This window comes from Laetiporus sulphureus (genome assembly GCF_001632365.1).
Source record: "Laetiporus sulphureus 93-53 unplaced genomic scaffold LAESUscaffold_18, whole genome shotgun sequence".
NCBI classification, from domain to species: Eukaryota; Fungi; Basidiomycota; class Agaricomycetes; order Polyporales; family Laetiporaceae; genus Laetiporus; species Laetiporus sulphureus.
Genome location: NW_024468527.1, coordinates 421307 through 439032, shown reverse-complemented (window position 1 = coordinate 439032; position 17726 = coordinate 421307). Strand labels below are relative to the sequence as shown.

The 17726-nt window shown below is 55.3% G+C and overlaps 8 protein-coding genes across 8 annotated transcripts; 4 read left to right on the top strand and 4 right to left on the bottom strand.

Annotated features, from left to right (window-relative positions):
- Positions 1-396: 396 nt before the first annotated feature.
- LAESUDRAFT_652609 (CBS-domain-containing protein) lies at positions 397-2117 on the bottom strand (the record flags this gene model as incomplete). The annotated part of the gene is made up of 6 exons (XM_040904372.1): positions 397-768; positions 841-1017; positions 1073-1324; positions 1388-1587; positions 1645-1806; positions 1892-2117. The coding sequence occupies 6 exons, from the start codon at positions 2115-2117 to the stop codon at positions 397-399; spliced, it is 1389 nt and encodes a 462-aa protein (XP_040764652.1).
- Positions 2118-3313: 1196 nt separating this feature from the next.
- Positions 3314-5567, top strand: LAESUDRAFT_759077 (SPRY-domain-containing protein; the record flags this gene model as incomplete). The annotated part of the gene is made up of 3 exons (XM_040912541.1): positions 3314-3330; positions 3382-3932; positions 3997-5567. 3 exons carry the CDS (start codon positions 3314-3316, stop codon positions 5565-5567), a joined length of 2139 nt encoding a protein of 712 aa, XP_040764651.1.
- A 354-nt stretch (positions 5568-5921) lies between these two features.
- Positions 5922-6155, top strand: LAESUDRAFT_652354 (uncharacterized protein; the record flags this gene model as incomplete). Its single annotated transcript, XM_040904358.1, has 1 exon — positions 5922-6155. One exon carries the CDS (start codon positions 5922-5924, stop codon positions 6153-6155), a length of 234 nt encoding a protein of 77 aa, XP_040764650.1.
- Positions 6156-6256: 101 nt separating this feature from the next.
- LAESUDRAFT_759076 (uncharacterized protein) lies at positions 6257-6694 on the bottom strand (the record flags this gene model as incomplete). The annotated part of the gene is made up of 1 exon (XM_040912540.1): positions 6257-6694. One exon carries the CDS (start codon positions 6692-6694, stop codon positions 6257-6259), a length of 438 nt encoding a protein of 145 aa, XP_040764649.1.
- Positions 6695-6821: 127 nt separating this feature from the next.
- LAESUDRAFT_142538 (aspartate-tRNA ligase) lies at positions 6822-9107 on the bottom strand. The gene is made up of 9 exons (XM_040901328.1): positions 8953-9107; positions 8864-8895; positions 8748-8807; positions 8331-8693; positions 8122-8274; positions 7907-8066; positions 7460-7850; positions 7282-7405; positions 6822-7225 (listed from the first exon to the last, which is right to left on the bottom strand). Exons 2-9 carry the CDS (start codon positions 8873-8875, stop codon positions 6950-6952), a joined length of 1539 nt encoding a protein of 512 aa, XP_040764648.1. The 5' UTR covers positions 8876-8895; positions 8953-9107; the 3' UTR covers positions 6822-6949.
- A 140-nt stretch (positions 9108-9247) lies between these two features.
- LAESUDRAFT_652531 (PLP-dependent transferase) lies at positions 9248-10831 on the top strand (the record flags this gene model as incomplete). Its single annotated transcript, XM_040904368.1, has 5 exons — positions 9248-9359; positions 9504-9742; positions 9795-10016; positions 10071-10618; positions 10675-10831. 5 exons carry the CDS (start codon positions 9248-9250, stop codon positions 10829-10831), a joined length of 1278 nt encoding a protein of 425 aa, XP_040764647.1.
- Positions 10832-11082: 251 nt separating this feature from the next.
- LAESUDRAFT_142529 (uncharacterized protein) lies at positions 11083-15038 on the top strand. The gene is made up of 3 exons (XM_040901327.1): positions 11083-11722; positions 11790-13088; positions 13148-15038. Exons 1-3 carry the CDS (start codon positions 11333-11335, stop codon positions 14939-14941), a joined length of 3483 nt encoding a protein of 1160 aa, XP_040764646.1. The 5' UTR covers positions 11083-11332; the 3' UTR covers positions 14942-15038.
- Positions 15039-15657: 619 nt separating this feature from the next.
- On the bottom strand, positions 15658-17089 carry LAESUDRAFT_812564 (uncharacterized protein; the record flags this gene model as incomplete). The annotated part of the gene is made up of 6 exons (XM_040914419.1): positions 15658-15841; positions 15915-16034; positions 16096-16611; positions 16675-16758; positions 16816-16932; positions 16992-17089. The coding sequence occupies 6 exons, from the start codon at positions 17087-17089 to the stop codon at positions 15751-15753; spliced, it is 1026 nt and encodes a 341-aa protein (XP_040764645.1). The 3' UTR covers positions 15658-15750.
- Positions 17090-17726: the final 637 nt, after the last annotated feature.

Genomic DNA, 17726 nt, shown 5'->3' with positions numbered 1-17726 from the left:
TGCGCCTGGTCGGCTTAGCAGCCAGTACTCATTTGGGCAAACAATCACCCACGGGGCGATCACTTCAGCTTCAGCTTCAGCACTCTACTAGTACTCACCAGCCGCTCAATTGCACGGTTATAATGTGCATCATCTCTTGACGCAGCAGAGAGTAACATTAGAATGAATTGTACGAGCACTCATTATGACCGGTACACCTCAAATCTCTCTGTACGATAACCTCTGGACAGATCAGCGCCAGCTACTACAGTACAGACCCCGTCCATAAAGTTTGGAATGATGCAACAAGCAATGTATGTGACAATGCTGAGATATGGCTACAAATTTGTACAGATTGACCTCAGACCTTCGGTCGTTCAACGACTCTCAGCAGCTTGCACGGTTCTCGGCTCCTTCTCAGGGGGCAGAAGCCTGTTCGCCTTCTGCTGCGTCAGATGGTTTCTCTTCTGCTGCTGACGGACGCTTCTCGTCCTCTACAATGATCTGTGCAGCTTCTTCTGCAGGTGCTGATGGCTGCTCGCCTTCGACCCGCGTCGCATCTTCCTTGACTGCGGAAGTGGGCGTCTCTTCCCCGCACGAGGATGGCTTCTGCCCGTCAGCTGGATTGCGCTTGTCGACTTCGGATATTGTTGCCTTGTCAGAATCCAACGAATCCCGCTTCTCGTTTCGGGAATCGCTACGACACTCGATGGCCTCTCCGATGGTGGGTTCGCCGATGATGTAACGCAAGACGTCGCTTAGCGTGATGATCCCGAGCAGACGTCCTTTCTTGCCGCCTTTTCGCTCTTCCTCCTGCGCCGCCAATGAGCAACAGCACCCATATAACCGGTTGCCACTTACCTCGCCTTCGACCACCACTAACCGATGCACCCTCCGCTTCTTGATGAGCTGTAGAAGCGTGCCGAGCGAATCAGATGCAGTGCAGATAACAACTCCCGGGAAATCAGGGGACCGTTGATTGAGAGCTTCCGCTATCGTGAGGTCTAACGACTGATATACGCCCAGCCTGACCAAAGTCTGTCACACTGGACTGTCAACAGTTATCGACGCCGAACAGACGCGATAAACGCACAATGACATCAACGGTCTCATACAGATTGACCACGATACCCTCCTCGTCGACAATGGGCACTGCAGAAATGCCTCGTTGGGAGAACATATGTACTACGTCAAAGACAGTGGTCGACATTGTGGCGGTGGCAATAGGATGGAACCGATTGTAGCCTTCTGAAACTTCATCTGCGGGTAGTGTCGAGTCGTGAACGTATGTCCCAATGTTCAGCCTGCGTAGGGGTAGGTGCAGTTGTTGGATCTCTTTAGGACACTACATGATCGAATGCAACGAAGGTCAACACGGCTCAGCTGGGGTACAACTTAGAAGACCAACATTGATGGAAATGAACTTGAGGAGACGATATTGAGTCAATACGGACACGATGACTTCGTGATCGGTCTCCGTGTCGTTGTCTAACAGAGGTACTCGGCGAGCGTGGGTCTGGATCAACAGTTTCGCAGCGTCGTACAGAGACGACGCTGGATGCTCGCGTAGCATCGGGGGTGTTGCTACTCCAAGCTCTTTCTCAATATCTGAGGAAGCCAGCGTTCAGGTTCCATAAAAAGAAGAAAACGTAAAAGAAGCGCCACCTCTGAGAGATTCCAAGCGGAAGGTTTCGACGTCTTGCGCGGCCTTCTCGTATGAAGACACCACATTGTAGTAGTATTGGATGAGATGGATGATGTCAGATACAGTGAACATGCCCGCGAAACATGACTTCTCGCTATTCCACAGTGGGGCAGACACAACGCCTAGAAGACAAATTGACAGGCAAAACAACCTTCAGGGCGCTATCCCCTGGCCACCGATATGAACACCCACCATTGGAAAGGAGACACTGCAATGCTTTCCTCACCTCCAGCTTGGAGTCCAGGACAATAAGTCTGAAGCTGACAGGGAACGTGTCGTAGGAGTTGCAATCCCTAAGGTACGTCCTGATCGCGCCCAAGGCGCTGTTGTGGCTCGCCTCTGAGAAGGGCGGGAGATGGGAAGGGGCGCGTGGCCTCTTAGTGGAGGTTTTGCGCCTGACTCTGGGCGAGTTGTTGGAGAGCGTCGAGTTCATCGTCAGGGTCAGGCGCCAGCCATACAGCGGAGTGGCAGCAGATCAAGCGGTTAGCAGGTGCAATGAGGCAAGGTGCCGGGCGAGTACAATAAGGCATCGGGCCCGCTGCATAGCTTGAAATAATAATAGAACCTCTTAATTATTTGACATAAGAATGGTGAATGAAATTCAACTTAGTAGATAATTTAATAGTGGTAAAACATTTATATTTATTTCATTGCTGTCAGAAATACTAATTCAAAAATTCTGTCAAAAACCTGTAAGAAAGCACCACAGAATCCGCAAGGAATTACCATCAAAGTTTTCGATCAAAAGAAGGTAAGAATGGGGTATTGATCCAGTTTGTGGACCATTGTATGATTGCAGGGTCGCAATTTCTTCCGAACACACAGCTTTCAAAAATCAAAAATCAAAAACCCACGGCACCCAGGATTCCCGCGTGGTACTAACTGGGCGGCACTCTGGTTAACTGAGCAGATCGGATGGGATGCGGTGCTTTCAGGTTCCTATGGCCATGGATGTACATTTTGCTTTTGGATCTTCTAAATCATTTTCCATCATTTCAAAAAAGGCAAGCCTGTACTCAGCCAGTGAAGTTGATATAAAATACTGCAGATGTACCAAACCCTGGAAGAAAGGCTCTCTACCAGTGAAGATCAAGGTGAACTAGAGTATGAGGTTAAAAAGGTTATCAACTCCAAAATGTGCAGATGTGAAAGATCAGGTTTATAGAACAGCTGGAAGCAAAGCTTACATCCACGGCCATAGGACTCTGAAAGCACCGATCTGCGCAGTTAACCAGAGCGCCGCCCAGTTAGTACCACGGTGGGGGACCACGCGGGAATACTGGGTGCTGTGGTTTTTTGGATTTTTGATTTTTGAAAGCTGTGTGCGAAGAAATTGTGACCCTGCAATCATGCAATGGTCCACAAACTGGGTCAGGCATGCTGTGTTCATGACCACAGGGAAGTGAGAAAGGAGTGGTTTAGCAGAGGAAAGGCACCTTCTGCTGCCTGCTCTGATGTAAATGGTGCATAAACACTGCTTAGATTCTATATCTCTCACTTTGGACTATGCACTGCACCATCCAGTATTTCATGCATCAAAGTTCATCAAATTCAAAGTGTAAGTAACGGCAAATCTGCACTCGACCTGCTGTCGTACAGGGAAAGAAAGAGTATGAAGTGAAACAGACTATGGCTGTGATGACTAAGTAGCTCCGGAGGCATACCGGAGGATTCGGGAGTTTTGAGGCCGAGGATAGGCAGCGCCTCCGGAAAGGAGAACGTGACCCGCCCGGTGCGTATCGGTTCAGACCGTTCACCCCCACGACTACCAGTGCTGCCATCTCCGTTCTCTCTTTACTAACCGTCTGTTCATCTCCCCCAGCCTTTCAGACGATGGGCACGTCGGAACACTTCACGCTCGACCGCGGCCACACCCCATTCGATGGTACTGCCGACGTCCTCTCAGTAGGCATTGACGCCTTACGCGATACGCTCCTCCGTACCGCAGATTTGACTTTCGACCTTCCCGACGAAGGTAGCCCCTCGAATGGCGGGTCACACGACGCTTTCTACATTCTGCTGCCTCTGGTCATTGTGCTATCGACGTTTCTCTTTCTTCTCCTCGTCTTCCTAGCATGCGTCATTCTACTCCGCCGGCGGCGCGGTATCATGCTGCGAGACAACGACGGCCCGATTGACATGAGCCGCGAAGATCTCATAGAGGGCGAAGGTGGCTTTGAAGGTGTCGAATCGCGCTGGCTGGAAACGGTGTCCGAGGGCGAGCGCCGTGCGTATCTACGGTCCAAGGGTGCGGTGCTGATCTCCATCATGATCGCCGAGTATACTTATTCTCTTCTTCCGCTCTTTCACAGAGTACCAAATGCAGTACCCGCCAAATTCGATGCCGACTGATATCACCTTGTCGCAATTTCTTTCCATCCAAGAGAAAGGTGTTTCGGCTTGGTCCTTCGAGCCGGACTTCGAGGCGATGAACTCGATGCTTGTTCACGCCCGTACGGAGATCACTTTTCTTCCAGACCCATCCTCAGCCACTTCTGTCCAGTCCAACCTTCCTTTGCCAAAGCTTAACGAAGTCTATTATTGGGAAGTGAAGATGTTCGATCTACCGGAAACCACCAATGTCGCGGTCGGACTCGCGACGAAGCCATACCCCTCGTTTAGGCTTCCAGGCCTTTGCCGATTCTCAGTGGCATACCATTCGAATGGTGACAAGTCTCACAATTGGCCGTTCACAGCAACACCGTGCGGCTCTCAATTGAAAGAAGGCGATGTGTTAGGCGTGGGATATCGTCCACGCACGGGCACGGTGTTCTTCACAAGAAACGGCCGGAAGACGGAGGACGCTTACATTGGACTAAACAACTGGAATCTGTTTCCGACTGTAGGTTCCGATGGCCCATGCAGTGTTCATGTCAATTTGGGCCAGTCCGGCTTCGTTTTCATCGAGGCGAACGTGAAGAAGTGGGGGCTAGCACCAAGTGTTGGTACCCTTGCACCACCTCCACCATACGGCAGCGAGCGCGGGAGTTTACTGTTGGCCGCCGGCGGCGACATCATGCCCATACACAGTGGAGTTGCCTCTCCTCGAAGCCCACCGCAAGGCTCATCTCGTTCGAGAGGTTCCCACCGCTCCCGGAGACCGAGAAGTGCGCTTTCCACCGCCACTCCAATTGGTCCTGCACCACTGCCGGGCAGCCCGGTCACGTCGCCCAGTCCACCTGAGACCCCGCCACCGCCAATTACGCCGATCGAGGAGGAGGGCGAGAACAGTGGCGCGCACAACGCGTCGTCAGCACACCGGAGGTACCTATCCCCCACTGATATGTCCTTCCACGCACCTCCTAATGCTAATATACCTTCCTCACCGACCCAAAGTGCCGATGCCCGCGAGTCTGCCCCAGCCGACGGCGACGGCGAATGGTCCTCCGATTCCGGCTCCTCGCGGTCAGACTCTCGCGACGCTGCACGCGCAGGTGCGAACCAATTCAACGTGCCTCGCCCCCAGCCATATATCGTCACTCACCCACGCACGGGCTCTCGCTCTTCGTGTGCAGGTTCCGAGCTCGCGATTCACGTCCACCCGCCACCAGATTCTCCAATGAGCCCCGAGCCTCCCACGCCCGACTTGCGCGACATCCGACTGCAAGCGTTAGCTTCTTCGGGCTCTTCTGCTCTTAACGCTGGTGCTCACAGTGCCAATAGTGCTCAGGGCGCGGTGCATCAGTTGACTGTGTCAGATCGCGAGCCACCTGCGTACTCGCCTCTTGACGCATACGCGTACTCGGAAGGAGTACAAATAGACCTTCCTGCGGAAGTCATTGCCGCTGCTTTGGAGAGAGGTGCGATACCCCCTAATGTGATCGTTGGCTCTCAGCCGCCGTCGCGATCCGACAGGCAGCAGAGTCGGAGAGAGAGACGATGAGAGCGGCTGCCGTCGCCACGGCTGCACAGCAGCGGTTAGTTCTTGTTTGCTTTATTGTATCATTATCGAAGGGGACTGAGCATACGAATAGTGTACGAGGAGCTGTCGGAGTGCATAGTGTAATATCTGTTCTGCCCATGTTGTTGCATCAATCTCTGTCTATACTATCTGCCTGTCGCCCTTCGCTATGGACTTGTGTCATAGATCTACCCGCAGGAAGTCATTTCCCCATTTCCCTTCTCATTGATACAACCATGCACGCCTCGCCCGAACGTGTAGTCGAATAATCATTGCATGCTGAGCGGATCCTGCCCTTAACTACTTGGTCCGTGCGCGACCCCAGGATACTTTATAATGAAGCCACCAGCCGCTGGAACACCTCATACTTACCTTGATGGCATCCCCCCCTTCATGTACCAGGGGGTGTGGGCCGTGGGGGCCTCTCATAGCACGGCGACCATGTCCTCAGGGGGACCCTGCGTTTTGTATGGGCTTCGGCTCATGCACCGTCTCAATATTTTCCTGTCCTGCTTCGGCCCTCGGGCTGGGCAGGCCTTTTTTTTGGCACCTGCGCTGTCCCAACCCTAACCTTATGTACAAAATGTAATGCCCAATATGGAAGGTCACCTAGTTATCGAGTCTTGTCGATTCCATTGAATCCGATGCAGCGAACTACCACTACTCTACACTCATGGGGATACAAGTTTATCCTCCTCCGGGTTTGAGTCCGACCTCGGTAGCTGCGGGACTTCCTTCTCTCCCTCACCCGGTCTGCTCGCGAGCTCGCGTCGTCTCTCTTCCTCCATGCGAGTGAAATGTCGACGCCGCTTCCACGCCTCAATCTTCTTCCTCGGCCACCTCCCGAATGCAATGTAGATAGCCAGTGCAATGATGAGCAGGCCCGCTGTGAGGAGGACAGCGGCCAGATTCCGCGTCGTGCCCAGGAGGTTCAGTTCGCGCGCGGCGTTGGCGCTCTGTATGGCGGGCCCCGGTGAGATGGGCGTGCCAGTGGTGGGCGGGAATTTATCGGGGTCGGCGGCGATGCCGATGGTGGGCCCGGGGCCGCATTCGGGTGCATCGGGGGGACAGAGTGAGCGGCGGGGAAAGGGGTAGTCGGGGAGATACATAATTGGCGATTGTGTGGCGCACTTTGTCCTGAGGGTAGGGTGGCGGTCCGGGCGTTGGAGGACTACGAATCAAAACAGGAAGAGATGTCTTGCGTGTTGGAACTGCAGACTCGTAGCTGACAAGTACTGCGATTGAGGCTGACACTGGTACAATGCAATTTACGGTTCACTACATCACCGGTTCAGATCATTACATTCTCATCTACTGCGTGTACGCGTCCGCCACGAGCACCTTCTTAGCACAGATACGCCCGCCTACGGCTCGAGCCGCTTGGGGTCTCTCGGGAATAGCGATGCGCGGCGGATGTTGTTCAGCTTCAAGAACAGCATGAGCACGCGCTCGAGGCCGATTCCGCCTCCACCGTGTGGCGGGCAGCCCAGCCGGAATGCGTCGACGTAGTAGCTCATTGACGCGGGGTCGACGCCCTTGGCGCGCATTTGCTCCTCGAGCAGCGCCGGGTCGTGCACCCGCTGCGCACCGGAGAGGATCTCCTCGCCGCGCATGAAGAAGTCGTAGGAGTTGGAGAGCGTCTGGGCGGGTATATGGTGAGCACATGAGACGGGGGAAGGAAGAGGGAGATACGCACCGGGTCATTTGGGTCGGGCATGGTGTAGAAGGGCCGAAGTGCCATGGGGAACTTGTCGATGATGAAGTAGTCGGTATCATATTTCTGGCGGACGATCCTCCCCAGGCGCTTCTCATTCTCAGTGCTGCACCGCACGCATCAGCCTGTGGATATTCAACTCAAACACGCGCACACGCACTTGATATCGTCCAACTTCTCCCTCGGCACACCATCCTCGACGAGCAAGTCTACCGCCTCCTTGAAACTGAGCTTGAGTGTCCCCTCGGGGCCCTCGCGCCACTTGAACTCATCCGCAGGGAACTGTATGCGCACGGTCTCGATCTCCTTTGCGTATCGCTGCCGCAGGGATCGGAACATGTGCACGAAGAGCGAGTCGAGCAGCTCCATGACCTCGTGGTAGTGCTCCTCGATGGCCATCTCGAGATCGAGCCCGATGAACTCGGTCATGTGCCGGTGCGTGTTGCTCTCCTCTGCGCGGAAGACGGGCCCGATCTCGTACACGCGCTCGAAGTCGGCCGCGATCGCCATTTGCTTTGCGAGCTGGGGCGATTGCGCGAGGAAGGCCTTGCCTGGGGTAGAGAAGTGTAAGAGGAGGGATGGAAGGATTGGGGGTGAAGGGACGTACCCTTGAAGTAGCTGACCTGGAAGACAGACGCGCCCGATTCCGTTGCGGCGCCCTGGAGCTTCGGGCTGTGAATCTCCGTGAATCCCAGTCCCTCGAGGAATTCACGGAAAAGTATGCCGATGGCGTGTTGCAGCTTGAAGATGGCCTGGTTTGTTTGTGTCTACAGGCGAATACATCTACATGAATAGAGCTGGGTGGCTGGGAATATCACTGACCCGCAAGTCGACGACACGGTTGTTGAGACGGGTGTCGAGGAGGACGCGCTTGTTCCGCACTTCATCGTCCGTCCCAACAATCTCCGTCTCTGGACGCGCTGCATCCTCGACCGTGAACGGCAAAACAGCAGTAAGTCCAGAGATGAGGTGGATCTGCATTTCACGAGGGAATGAGTGACCTATGAGGCGGTAGATATGTCCCCGCGCACCTGCGAAAGGTGAACCTCGACATCCTGAATCGTCGCGCTCTTGATAAGCTCCGGGGCCTTCTTGACAGTGCCCTCGACGAGTACGATGCTTTCGAGCTGGAGGCTGTCGGCCCACTTGTACATCTGCTTGCTGACCTTTCCCGGGGAGACGATGAGGAGGCCCTGTACGGTGTCGATGCGCTGGCGGAAGTTGAAGAAGATCATCTTGCTGCCCTGGGCGCGGGACGCCTGCATGCGTGCGCGGAAGAGAACCTGCTGGCCGTCCATCTCAGGCTTGAGATCGGCGATGTGAGTGTGCGGCCGGCGGGGGCGCGTCTGGGACTGGTTGAGCGGGAGCTTCCCATAAAACTCGGTGGCAAAGTCCTGCGGTCGGGTGGGCTTAATGGACGGTCAAGAGAGGAGGAGCGCGCGACTCACGACCTCCGCGGCAGCCTTTTGCGCGTCGAGCTCAGCCTGACGTGCGGCCTTCTCTGCGGCCTTTTTAGCCTTTTCCGCCTCCTTTGCGCGTTTCTTTAGCTCGCTCTTGGACGGACCTTTGGCGGCATCGCTGGCCTGCTCAGCTGGTCTGCACACGGACGTTTCTTCGATCAGCAATCGGTAAATTTGACGAAGTGGTGCTCACGGGATCTCCGCGGGAGATTGCGTCTGCTCTGCGTCGGCCATGTCTATGGTATCTGGGTTATTTAGCGAGGTGCACTCGAGGTTTATACGAGCAGCAAGTGGATGTGCAGAGACGATCGATGGGCGATGCTGAACTGGGGTTAGGGTGATGGGAGAGCATTCCCGGGCGGACTCGGCGCCCTGGTCCGCTCTAGCTCCGTGTCCTAGCGCCTGCCTTTTGAGCTGGCCAAACGCCTCCATCTCCCGCACGCCCTCTCTCGTTTCCCTCTCCATTTTCCCTCTCTCGTCTCCTCAAAATGCAGGCCGTCTCGCGCCCCATCGCCCGCGCTGTCCCCAGCAACGTCCGCCGCGCCGCCGCCCTTTCCACCTGGTCCGCCGTCCCCGCTGGCCCGCCCGATCCTATTCTCGGTGCGTAATCTCGCCGTGCACTTCGAGCCTCAGGCCACGCCCCACGTCCTACACGGTCATATGTGTTCTCGTCACTCGTCAACTCCAATATATTTGTCTCCGACGATCGCCCGTGATGCTCACACAGCGTGCCCGTTCCCACAGGCGTCACCGAGGCGTTCAAGGCTGACCAGGACACACGCAAGATTAACCTGGGTGTCGGCGCGTATCGCGATGGCAATGGCAAACCCTACGTGCTCAGCAGCGTGAAGAAGGCCGAGGAGTTCATCACCGCGTCCAACCCCGACCACGAATACCTCCCCATCAGCGGCCTCCCAGAGTTCACCAAGGCCGCCGCCAAGCTCGCATATGGCGCGGACAGCAAGCCCTTCAGCAGCAACGCGGTGAGTTGCGCGTGTGAGATGCGTGGAGGCGCGCGTCTGACGCGGTAGACAGGTCGCAGTCGTGCAGTCCATCTCGGGCACGGGTGCCCTCAGGATCGGCGGTGCCTTCTTGCAGCGCTTCTTCCCCCATGCAAAGACGATCTACATTCCGAACCCTTCCTGGGGCAACCACACCGCCGTCTTCCGCGACTCGGCTCTCGAGGTCAAGCAGTATCGCTACTTTGACAAGAAGACCGTCGGTCTCGACTTTGAGGGCATGAAGGCGGACCTCAAGGTGCGTGCCAGTTCCCGAAATACCCCGTGGTGAGTATGCTGAACGTTCGTGCAGGCCATGCCGGTCAACTCGATCGTGCTCCTTCACGCGTGCGCGCATAACCCGACAGGTATAGACCCGACGCCGGAGCAGTGGGTCGAGCTCTCCTCGATCATCGCGGAGAAGCAGCTTTTCCCCTTCTTCGACATGGCATACCAGGGCTTCGCGTCAGGCTCGACGACGCGCGATGCGTTTCCGGTACGCCACTTTGTGAAAGAGGGTCAGCAGGTCGCGCTCGCGCAGTCGTTCGCGAAGAACATGGGTCTCTACGGCGAGCGCGTCGGTGCGTTCTCGCTGATCGCGGCGGACGAGGACGAGAAGAAGCGCCTGGAGAGCCAGCTGAAGATCGTCATCCGCCCGATGTACTCGAACCCCCCGCTGCACGGTGCACGGATCGCGAGCGCGATTCTTAACAGCCCGGAGCTGTATTCAGAATGGGAGACGGAGGTGAAGGGCATGGCGGACAGGATCATCTCGATGCGTGAGCGTCTCTATAACAACCTGGTTGCGCTGAAGACCCCGGGAGAGTGGGGACACATCAAGAGCCAGATCGGCATGTTCAGGTATGTGTCTGTTGGCTGTCGCGCAGGTGCCTCAAATTGATCACGCGTTTGTGCAGCTTCACGGGTTTGACGACACCGCAGACGCAAGTGCTCGCGCAGAAGGCGCACATCTACATGACCGCCGATGGACGTATCTCGATGGCGGGCCTGAACGCGCACAACATCGACTATTTCTCGGAGAGCGTGAGCAAGGCTGTCAAGAACGAGCTCTGAGCGCCGCTCTGTCGCACCAGCTGCGCCTTGCGCGTCGTGCTGGTCTGCGCTCAACTCCTCCAGCTGCTGGTAAGGCTGGTGCTGGGGTGCTGTATGCTAGATGCCGGACGAGGAGCGATACACATGAGTCGAGATGATGTCTATCTCCGTGCAGTGTATTGTATGTATTGGCTGATCATGGATTGTCATTTTGGGGTTGATTTCACTGCGATCGTGCCACTACCGAGCTGTCAAAGTAGCCACACGATCGAGCATGGGTACTGCCGGATATGGCAATTTCTGCACCGGGAAAGGCAGATGACGCGCTTCGCAAGTTACCACCGCCGGTCGCGGTTATTGCGTTCTTAGTTAAGATGCTCTCATATCCAGCGCGTTACGTTCTTCTGTGGCTCTCTTTCGTTCGCCGTTACTTTCATCCACATACCACAGGTGCATTCCCTCTCCCTCTCCCTCTCCCTCTCCCTCTCCTGCTCTTCCCTCTCCCCATCCTCATCGTCAACGATGCCGCCCTCCCTCCTCTGGCGGCGCAAGACCTCGACACCCTTTTTTCCCGGCGCATGGCCAAATTCCTCCGTCTCCTCCCACGGCGATGACGCCGGAGGCCGCATCGTGACCGGGTCTGTGCCGGACGACCCACCTCAGCTCCCCGAGCTGCTGCACGTCCGGGCGCAGCACCGGGGCGCCAGCGCCGTCGACGCTGAGCAGGGCGACATTGAGATGGGCATGGGCGTCGGCTGGATGTTCCCGACGGCGCTTGAGCACCATGGATTTGAGGATAATGGGTTTCCCGTTGGTGTGCTGAACACGCCCGCGCTGACGTGCACTCCTGAGATGAGTGATTTGCCTCTGAACACGAGCGTATCGCAGGATACGACGTTTACGGAGGTATCGGTAAGTCTAGACGTTTATTATCGTGCAGAAACGCGCGCATATAATGACCTTTCTGCGTCTTTTGTAGGACTCTGAAGGCGTCCTCACGCCAGAATCTAATCACGATGCGCCATGGAATGCGCCGCCCATAAGCGACTCTCAAAAGATGATGCCGGACTTTCTCACCCCATCCGTCGCGTATCCAGACAAGTACGCAGATGAAAGTTACGCCACGACACGTAGCATACCTTCGGGACACGATACCTCCTTAGAGACGATTCCCGCTAGACCCAAGCATTTCAACAATAATACCAGCATACCAATGACGGACGCGACGCCCGATACCACGATGTCAACGTCACTTAGCTTCCTCGATCAGCCGGTTCTGAATTTTTCTACGATCAGTTTGGACTTTACGAGCATATCATACGCTACAGCGTCCATGGGAGACAGCCCATCCTCTGTCGGCTCACCGTCAAATTCCATGTCCGCTGCATTCAGTGCCTCATTTCCATTATCTGGAGATATAGATGCGGCTTTGGAGGATCCACGGGAGACCTCAATTTCACGGGCTAGCGCGCAAGAGCACACTGCCAAGTCACTCGGTGGAGAGCATAATATGAACACAGGGAATCCTTCTCATCCCTCATCCGTCTCCGCATACAGTTTTGCCGACTCGCCCGTTCTCCCACCCGAAGCAGACTCGGGCCACAGCCCACACGTCCTCGTGCACAAGCAGCCGTCTCCTCGCACATCCGCTGACCTCGACGCGTTCGCGCGTGCCGCTGCGGCTGCAGCGTCCGCGATGAGCTCAACGCTATCTTTGCCCGCCTCTATCCACTCCGCAGTGGTATGCGAAGCGGAGAGAGTCATTATTGCACGTAAAGCGTGCGCGTCACCACATATGCGCGCATATACGAGCGACTCGGATGCTCCGAGTCTTGCGCTGGCGGTGAATGCTTGTGCGACCACAAGTGACGGGCACGGCCACCGGTACGATGACTCCGAACCGACTCCAGAGGCGGAAGCTGAGAACGAAGATCCTGTTGACCTTGAGGGCGCGAAGATAATGAAAGCGCGGATTCGCAGGCAAAGTGCCCCGCTGCCCCATTCGCCACACACGCCTCTCCCGAGGGTGACGCGTACGATTAGCAGTCCTGTGGACGTTGGGCCTCCTCCCGAACAAGGAGTGCGTGAGGGTGCAGGGAGGGACCGCCCGATGAAGCTCCTTGTGTTCGGCAGAATGCGGAAATTGGGTGGGCGAATCGTCAGCCTTTTTGGAGGGAAGGGCGCCGAGAAAGAGCGAAGAGGAAGCTTAGACGGCAGTGCAAAGCTGGGAGTGCAAAGGACGACGACGACAGCCGTGACGGAGGTAGGATATAGGCCGGTGAGTGTATGCGCGCCCTTTGACTGCCTGTTCCTGTCTAACTGGATGTGCGTGCACAGATGCATCCCATTCCTGCGCCGGAGATTCCTGCCAGAGACGTGCGTACCTCGCGCCGCTCTTTGTCGCTGCCGATGTCGATGTTGCCTTCTGTCTATCCGAGGACGCCGAAGACGCCGAGATGCGAGTCGTTCCTGCCCTTGGAGGATGAGGCTGCCGGGCATCCGTTGCTGTCGAGGCCATTTCACATGCGTGGCCACAAGTCGGCTTCAGTGCAGCCTGCTGCTGAGAACCACAAGGAAGGAGGTCACATCATCCGAGCGCGGACAGTCACTGCTCCTACGATAGAGACAATCAGTGGTATAGATGGACGGCGCGAGGCCCAGAAAGCACGACGGTTCTCCGTGTCTTCCGTCCTGACGAAGTCGAGGATGGACGCGCTGAAAGCGACGGTCATGCCTCATCCGCCGGTGCCGGACTTTCCCCGGTCGGTCGATCATGAACCCGTGAATGTGGATGACAGCGTGGTTTATGCATTGCCAGTGAGACCGATGAGCATGCTCAGTGGTATAGGCTTGGATGCTAGACAGAGCGAGGTGAATGTAGGACCGTCGAGGTCGGCTGCGGCTCATGTGGCGGACAAGAAGAGTAGTAAGAGGCCAGCAGGACATGCGAGCATTGCGCTCGGAAGTTCGAGTGAGAGCGGCGCGAAGAGGACGGTGGATGACTCGCATGCGTCTCGTTCAAGTCCTGCAGCACTGGAGGAGACGGTCAAGCTGGAGAAGCGGATGGACGAAAGGGATGAGGTTAGGCCGACCAGCATGGACCGGCAATCAAGAGGGAGTATGATCGAGGTGAGCGGATCGCATTTCAGGATGCATCAGCCAAGTAAGGGCAAGGACGAGCAGCGCGCCGCGCTCGGTGTCGCGTACAATCCGGACGAAGGTTTACCTGACACGACCATGCTAGCGACGGAGCCTACGAGGATTCCGTCTTCACCAGCGAGCGCCATGTACGATCGTCTACCCGTGGAATCCTCAAATGCTGTACAGCAACCGCAGAGGAGTACCGAACCCAACGATCAAGCCGAGATACAAGTACAATCGCGTAGGTTCTCGTTGTCATCTGTGATCTCCAGGCGAGCGATGCGTGCGAGGAGCATGATTGTTTCTGTCGGAAGGCGCAGCGATCTCGACGTGACGGAGCCCACTACGCCAACTGGTCCGTCTAGCATAGGACGACGCGTTCGGGGCAGCACTTTCAGTACGATCCTCGACGCCGGGGTGCGCTTCGACATGTTCACTCCCGGGTTCGGGTTCTCGATGCCGTCGTCCCCGCCACGCCCCGCGCGTGCGGAGACAGCGTCGCCAACTTCTCACCTGTCGAACGACCTTGATTTCCGTAGAAGTCGTGCACAGACTACGCCGGAAATGCTGGAGGTTGGTGACTACGTCGCCAGCAGGCCCGAATCCGAATTGGATACCATGAGCTTCGCGCGCAGTGCGACTTTCACGGATAGCTGTGGGAGCATGTTCGAGCGCGAAGTTGACGGGGGCTCATCCCGCGCGATATCGCTTGTGGACGGAGGACCTCGCAGCACGATTGTGAGAACGACGGTACGCGGGGAAGGGGAAGAGTCAGATGGCGAACCCGGGGCCGCGTTTGACGAGGAGGGAGAGACTCCGACCACGAAACATATCGATTTGAGCCCGAGTCTGAGCATGGGCATCCGTTCTTCGATGGGCTCAGAGGAGGAACCGGAAGATGCGCGTGCGATGGTGGAGAAGGAGGAGGAGAGGCGGTTTCTGCGGGCGTTGGGACTGGAGTTTGGGGAGACTACGCGGGGAGGCAGGTGAATGAGGCACATGTTTTACGGGAGGTGCAGAGGTAAAGTTGGTCGTGTTCATTGCATTTCATATCAGTTTTCGCAAGCATCGGATTTTCTCGGTTTGATAGCATTTGTGTGGAGGTTCAGGGTCTTGTAGCTTTAGCGCCACTTTATCCGATTTGGTGTAACAGTAGTCCGTCGCAACAGCGAGCTATAGCTAGCTACTTAGGCATGATCATATCGAAAGTCATGCAAGCATGGCGATATGTCTGCACGACCACTGGCACTGACGCGGACGCCCGAGGCTGAGGAGCTGCGAGATCTTCACAAATATAATGCTGAGTGCGGCAACATAATGGGCGCGCAGTCGTTAGTAGGTTTTCCTGCGGCGCATAATTTTTGAAATGCGTCCGCATTTCGAGGAACCCACGACATGTACAGTGCGTTGCTGCAACTGTATATAGTATGTGCCGAACCAGGGTACAGTTGCTTGTTCAGGTCGACTGATTAGCTGTTTTATGTGAGGTGCCTCACAAATGCTCACAGAAGGACATCCACTCTGCCTTGTCCGGAAGCCACTTATGTTTTAAAAGCACTCGTGCCGTGGTTGCCAAGGCAAGAACATGTGTCTTCGGAATACTAGATCATGATAGTACATCAACGGCCAACCTCTCCGCGTCCTCGCGAGACAGAATGATAACCTTTCAACTCCAAGGTAAATCAAAAGAGATATATGAATCAGTGCTTTATCTATATGGTGATAGGCATATCTACGTTAATGCATGTGTACAGAACACAGCTTCCCCTACTAAGCCAAAGAGGTCTACATAACGTTAACTAAAAGCGAGCACGGATATGAGTGTTCCAAACATCAGTACGACTTGTCTCTATCGATTCAGTCTGAATGGCTTTGGTGGAATAAGTAGGTCTAGAAATACACGTATAAGTATCATGGTTTGGCAATACAAATTGATTCTTGGCCAGAGGATGACGGCACTTACCCATTAGACCTGCCGATATTATGCACACATACAGACGGTGGATCCTGGTAATACAGCCCACTCGCCGCCGTTCGCCCTATAGAGGGCAGCGATGCTTGCGGAGCGGGCTCTGCGACGGACCTTATCGATACGCCGTCATGAGATTACTCTTGCCATAGCTGATGCATGATGAGCGACTCACCTGGCCATGAGAGAGTGGGGCGCGCCTCCCATCACTTCGGCTGTCATTGCAGACTGACAATAGGGTTGTCCAAATCGATGATGTACACCGTTATGCGCATTGACGAACGGTGTCTGCACATGGGGAGATGTTGTCTCTCGTGACATCCCGCTAGTAAGCGGGTTTTTGTTTCGAAGACATCGGGGCTGCACGGCGCAGCAGCATCGATGGTATCCTGGGTAGAAGATAAATGGGATGCAGTAGTTGTAGGACTCTTGAAATGGGCAGCTCGCCACACTCGTGACAGGCGGCCGACCGGTTTGTTGCTGTGCGCCAGTGTAGTGTTGGTGTTGCCTAAGGTGGTCATAATAGCCATAGGTCTCCTCGGCGGAGAAGGGCTCCGGAGGTAAAGGATTGCTTCCATCGTAGGGGCCAATGTGAGAGTTGAAACCCCATCCTGGTACGTTCTGGCAGGGTTCAGACGCGTTCGGAGCGGTATGATATGAGTTGTGATCTGGAGCGGTCGGTATGGCGGCCCTACGTGGGAAAACAGTATTCACTTCCGTTATGACAGTAGTGGGGATAGCCAGAAGAACTCACGTTGCATTGACGGTAGCGGTCGGTGGCGTGTGGCGCTGTTCCATATGTTGATGTGTGTAGTCTTGAACGAGTGGAGGTGGTACCCTATCGTTTATGATCAAGATATGACCGTAAGTCCTGGAACACACATACAGTGCTTACCATGCTTCGGTGCCATCGGCGTAGGCGACTCCAGCGGCCAGGTGCTGGTCTATGTTATAATCGCGATTCTGAAGTAGATCGAGGTTGTGCTGCTGTCCTTCGGAAGCCGCATCCTGACTGAGGTAGTATCCGTGAGCTTCGATGTGGCACGGGGCGCCAGTAAAAAGTTGACCGACCTGGATTCACCGTAGAACCTGTTAATATCGAATATTTCTTCAAGTTCTAGCGGCCTGTTCAGGTCCGGGCTGCCAAAGAGACCCGAGTACGAATCCATGGAGAAGTATCTTTCAGCTGTTCTTCGCGAGTTTTCCAGCGGCCGCACTGTGGTGCTTTTATAGCTTCCATGCTATTGTAACGAAAGGAGTCATGCATGTCGTTGTCAGGTACGTAAAGGCCCGCCACCACAACATCGTAGTCCTCTCGATCGGAACTGATGAAATTTGTTACACAAAGCAGGCTAGAGAGGTACAGACGACCAGCTTAAAACGGGGTATTGCCATGGTCGGCACAGTAACCAGAGACTGTTGTGATTGACTTTTAACTTTATGGCGCAGCGTTTCCGCTGAAAGAATCATGGCGCAGCACTGTGGCGATCAGTCAATGGAGCATCGAACGTACGATATGGGGCCTTACGCACCGTCCTCTGGCTGTCATTAGCAATCTTCGAGCGCGAAAGGTGTGTGGCTAGTCGATCACTTCAATAGCTGCTGATAATTAGGATGCCAGAGAAGCCTATGGCGATGCTCTTCATTCATGGATACCTAGGTTACACTGGCACGGATCACGCCGGAAGCAATCCTGACTACCAAGTGGTCAAATGTATGCATTGAATAAGGTACGGTGTATGTTGCGTAAGTAGCAGAGGAACATATAGTTCAGTGTGAGCGAGAGATTCATCGACTGGAGAAACC